The sequence below is a fragment of the Cucurbita moschata genome, unplaced genomic scaffold (genome assembly GCF_002738365.1).
Source record: "Cucurbita moschata cultivar Rifu unplaced genomic scaffold, Cmos_1.0 Cmo_Scf00053, whole genome shotgun sequence".
Lineage (NCBI taxonomy): Eukaryota > Viridiplantae > Streptophyta > Magnoliopsida > Cucurbitales > Cucurbitaceae > Cucurbita > Cucurbita moschata.
Genome location: NW_019268569.1, coordinates 195,549 through 200,791, shown reverse-complemented (window position 1 = coordinate 200,791; position 5,243 = coordinate 195,549). Strand labels below are relative to the sequence as shown.

The 5,243-nt window shown below is 33.1% G+C and overlaps 1 protein-coding gene across 1 annotated transcript in view; it reads left to right on the top strand.

Moving 5' to 3' along the window:
* Positions 1 to 620: 620 nt before the first annotated feature.
* The window catches only part of LOC111436356 (clathrin interactor EPSIN 3-like), an 11,015-nt gene continuing 6,392 nt past the window's right edge, over positions 621 to 5,243 (top strand). The window contains exons 1-8 of the mRNA XM_023074113.1: positions 621 to 737; positions 1,770 to 1,893; positions 3,002 to 3,053; positions 3,199 to 3,278; positions 3,393 to 3,471; positions 3,745 to 3,828; positions 3,934 to 4,079; positions 4,772 to 5,125. Coding sequence (XP_022929881.1) covers positions 1,859 to 1,893; positions 3,002 to 3,053; positions 3,199 to 3,278; positions 3,393 to 3,471; positions 3,745 to 3,828; positions 3,934 to 4,079; positions 4,772 to 5,125 — 830 coding nt within the window. The 5' untranslated portion in view covers positions 621 to 737; positions 1,770 to 1,858. The remainder of the gene's footprint in view (positions 738 to 1,769; positions 1,894 to 3,001; positions 3,054 to 3,198; positions 3,279 to 3,392; positions 3,472 to 3,744; positions 3,829 to 3,933; positions 4,080 to 4,771; positions 5,126 to 5,243) is intronic.

Here is a 5,243-nt window from a genome sequence, read left to right as displayed (position 1 = left end):
AAAATAAAAAACGAGGTTAAAAATTCTAAAAATTGAATTAATATGTCTACTAAAATTCTTAATTTTCGTAAAAAAGGCTCTACCCATGAGCGATCTTCTAGTCGAGTCGCTATTGACCTTATCGGTTCATTGGGAACTGAGTTGCACTTCAAATTAACACACAGAAAACGAGAGATTGTGTGAATAGAGTACTATGATTTTCCCATTAGAAGATTTTGGAAGATCTTTAAGCATGCAATTGACACATAGTGGATGACGACTTGCTTGTAAAGCTCGAGAATTTTTTCATAGAGAGACATCACCTCGTTGAGTTCAACCGAACCAATCAAAGACTAAAATTACCTAAAATCATCATTGTGTGTTACACTAGGAATCACAAACAACCTCTTTTATTTTCATCTTGTTTCGAACGGTTACAATCAAGTGCCTATTAAATACAATGCGAAAAAAAAAAAATTATTATTATTATTATTATTATTATTATAATTGAATCGGATGATTCAAAATTCTAACATTAAAATTAACGTAAATTAAAAAAAAAAAAAAAAAAAATCCCTTAATTTACTGCGTGTAAGTTGCGGTGTCTCCTCGTACGTCCATTCTGTTTCGTAGCTATTTGTTCAACAGAGCCTTTCTAATTCCCAACCATTTTCAAAATTCTCTCCCTCTTCCACCTTCCACCCTCCACCATCCTCTCCAACTGCCTTCAGATCCGCCTCTTCGTTCTACTCTCCGGCGTAAGCATTTCCCTCCATCCGCCTTTCTCTACCATCTTCTTTCATTTTCCTGCTTTCCCATTTATTTGTCTTTTTCCATTCTCATAATCCGCTGCATTCTTCTTGATTCACCTTATTCGTCCACAATTGCTGTTGGAAACTATTTTTTCAATTCTTTATTATTATTATTATTATTATTATTATTATTTTGGAATTGATGATCAGATCAAAGTTGCATTGAAATTCATAATCTCCATGCTTCATTTTTGTTAATTTGTGTGAATTTTGGTTGGAAATCTTCGATTCTCTTCCACCGATATGAATTTGTTTTATACTTTTCATAATGCGAGATGCTCGTCTTGATTTTTGGTTCGATATTTTTCGTTCTTTTGGCAGCTGATGCGTGAATGCATATGTATCTAGAGTTTGTAACGTACATTTTGTTGTATACTTTCTAATATATATATATATATACGCCAATGCGGAAAGGTCTACTTTGGATTCATTTGAAATTCCTGACGTAAGCTTGTAATGTAGATGAAAATGAAGATTCCTTCCATGCTGTGTCTGATGTCAGATAACCATAATTTGAAATTGGAGTTATCTGTAGTTTGGAGATTTCTATGAAGTTGCACTTTCATCGAAGTTTCTACTTTTTAGTCCATTGTGCAAGTTCCGGCGTTCTTAGAAGTAGTAGGGTGTCCATAATTATAGATGTCTCTACTTAGATTATCATCTATTTTGTCAGTGATGGAGTTGACATGTTTGTTTTATTATTATCATTATTATTGTTCGTATTGAAGAACTGCCCTTTTTCCTTTTGTCAGGTCTAGAGATCAAATTTTGACCTATGTTTATCTCTTTCAAATTTATTACTTGCCCTAGAAATTATATTCCTTTATACTGTTTTCACTGAAGTTTAAAATGATATGTTGCTACATTAATGTATTCATTAAAGCTATGCAAATTCTAGAGTTTTCATGATTCATTTGCTTGGTTTCCGATATATATTCCAAGCTTTTAAAAACTATTTCTTGTTTTTCTCTGAAACAGCCCAGAAATTTTGAGGTGAGCTTCACTTAATTTTTCTGTGGAACTGGTTGGAAGGAGCTGTTAATTTTGGTACCATCAAGGCATCAACAATGAAGAAGGTCTTTGGTCAGACTGTTAGGGATATGTGAGTAATATTCACATTTTAATGCTAAAAAATGATTTCATCACTGCAGGTCATGTTATTGCACCCAAAAGAGACATGAAAAGAAAATTCCTAGTACTGGATAATGTAGAGCATGTTTGGTTTTTGGTTTATAATTGAGGGATATTAAATTCTATTTCAAATGTTTCTGAAATTTCAATAAACATTTTGGTGGAACATCCTAAATAATTTTTAAAGATCTAAATAGTGAAAGTCAAGTTTAAAATAGATCAATTTTTTTAAAAAAAAATTTAGGAGTTTAAATTAGAAAATAAATTCTACAATCGTCTATTTATAAACCTTTTCCAACACAACATTAATAGAACTTAACATATAAAAGAATAGTGTGTACTTAGGTCAGAATTTAAAGGTGTATACTGTAGTTAGTAGAATTTACATTATAATCCATTCTAGTTGGGTTTTTTTTCGAAGTTCAAGTTTTCTATATTAATTTTTAAACATATATTTAATCAATCTGCTATAGAAGGAACAAAAAATGCAATATGTGGAAAGAGTTGTAAAATGAAGCCGTTGGAAATAGTTGAATCTTAAATTTCCAACAAAAGATACAGAACTGGTTTTGAAAAAAGGCAAATAAAATAAAGTTCTATCTGATAGGTTCTTAGAAAACCAGAACACTAGTTTAAATAGTACTTAAATGATCCTCTCACTAAAGTCACCAGGGAAGGGCCGTACAATCATTCAGCCAAGGACCGAAGCCTCTTTCCCTAGTCTAGAACCACCTCAGCCAAGCTTCATGGAGAAACTCTATGCAACTCCTAGGCATAATACTTGTGAACAAAGATATGATCGGGAAGTATATGAAAGTAGCTCTGAACTAGATATTTTAAATTAAACTGTTTTAGTTTTTCAAGAATCAAGAAGTATATGAAAGTAGCTCTGCAAATTTTTGATTCAATGCTCTGTGCCTAAGCCTAAAACGATATCTTAACAAGCTTTTCTGTTCTTTTGTTAAAAATTAATTTCAGGGTCCGTGTTTTGAGGTTGACATTTTCCCTATCTTTGTGAACTTGCTTCCTTTTCTGCATATTATTTACTTTAATGGCATTTGTATTTCATTTTCTTGCAGTAAAAGAGAAGTTAATAAGGCAGTGCTTAAAGTTCCTCGACTAGAGCAGAAGGTTTTTTTTTTTTTTTCTCCTTCATGATTTTCTTGAGCTCTTCTCTTATAGTTGCTCCTTACGCTGAAAATTGTTTGAAATGTGATTCATGGTATTTAAGAGTTCTAACTCTGACATTAAGGTCATTGCTGTCTCGGCCTAGTAGGTTCTTGATGCTACTAGCAATGAGCCTTGGGGCCCTCATGGATTACTTCTTGCAGAGATTGCACAAGCAAGCAAAAACTAGTAAGCATTACGTGTTTCTTTCTTCTTGATTGAAAGCATAACCTGGTTTTCATGAATGTTTACTACTACCTACCTGGAACCAGTAGAGAGTCTCATTTCTAAACCTTAATGCAGCCATGAGTATCAGATGATTATGGCAGTAATCTGGAAGCGTGTTAATGACTCTGGAAAAAATTGGCGGCATGTATACAAGGTTTGATTTCTTTTCCATTTGATATTGGATCACATACGTGCATTTAACTCTTATTTTCCTCAAAAGTTAATTGTTTTTGCAGGCAAAAAAAAATGTCAGCCTTCGTCAAAATGTTTTATGTTTTTTTATTTTTATGTCCTTGAAGTTTGATTAGATTATTCAAGGAAAAAGAAATCTTGATTTTCTTTTTCTTTTTTCCTTTTCTTGCTTTTTTGAGGGTACAGTTTTTTTTTTTTTTTCCTGTTTTAAAGAAGAATACATATTGTTCTTCAGGGTTTAACTGTCTTGGAGTATCTGGTGGCTCATGGATCAGAGCGAGTAATCGACGATATCAAGGATCATTCATACCAATTATCAGTAATACAGCTTCTTAGTTCTTTGTAACTACATGTTTAATTAGTTTTCTCCATTTTCCGTGAATTTCATTCTGTATTTCTATATATTATCTTTTTCCCACCACAGGTCTTGTTCAGCTTTCAATATATTGATTCTAGTGGAAGGGATCAGGGAGCAAATGTCCGAAAGAAGTCACAGAGTCTTGTGGTTCTTGTGAATGACCCAGAAAGAATCAGTGAGATTAGGCAGAAGTCTAATTCTAACTGGGACAAGTGAGTGTAATCCATAAAACAAATGTGTGTGTGTGTGTGCGCGTGCATAGGAGAAATTTAATAGAGAAAGAAGCAGAGATAAGATAAAAGGTTAAAATAAATTTTCTGCTTCTTTCTCTATTAAAATTTTTAAAGATAAATTTCTCCAATTTTTTTTCTTTAAATTTCTCCAATTTTCTTTCTGAGAATTTCGTACATGGCATAAGTGTCTGTTATTTTACTGCATGCAGGTTCTTTACCTAGAGTTTGGGGATTAATCTTGTATAATAATTTGCTTGTCATCTGTTCAATTTTTTCTACTCCTTTCTGGGTCATCTACTTTGTTTTAATATTTTTTCCCCTACTTTAGAATCTGCATCTTCAAAGTTATTACTCCTGCACAGTGCTACTGTGTTTTCTGTTAATTTCTCAAACAAATTTCTCTCTGTAAAACATTGCAAGAAAAGCAGGAGCCTGCATTTTAACCTGGTAAACCTGGAGATTAAATATAACTTCTGGCATGAATGAAATCCTTCATTTATTCTTCTTCTTTCTTCTTTCTTCTTTCTTCTTTCTTCTTTCATCTTCTTCATCCTCCCCCTTTTTCTAGGTTTTTTTTAATTAGTATTTGCTAAGATATTTTCAACATTAAGATAGTTCCTTATAATTAATTTAGTATGGCGTAGCTGAATGATTTTGGCATTTGTATGAAGGTTTCGAAATCCATCATTTTCTGGTGGAGCACATAGGCCAATTTCAAATTCTAATGCTGGGGGGTATGCAGACCGTTATGATGATGATTTTAATGAGGGAAGCTACGGAAGCAGGGATGAAGATAGGAATGGCAATGGTTATGGAAGGGAAAGAGAATATGACTATAGGGATGATGACCGTGGTAGGAATTCTAATTCAAATAGACGTGATGGAGATCACTATTTCAGGGATGGTGAAGAACGCCAAGGAAGAGATAGTCCCAGGGATGATGATAATGGGGGACGAAGAAGTGTTGATGATCACCAGTATGGTGCAAGAAGGGATCAAGATAAAGACCATCATGAGAGTGCTCGGTATGTATTCCCTGTTACTGAATTATTCTTTCACTATTATGTAAAGGAACACCTTCTTCTTCTTCTTCTTCTTTTCTTTTCTTTTCCTTTCTTTTCTTTTCTTTTTTTTTTTTTTTTT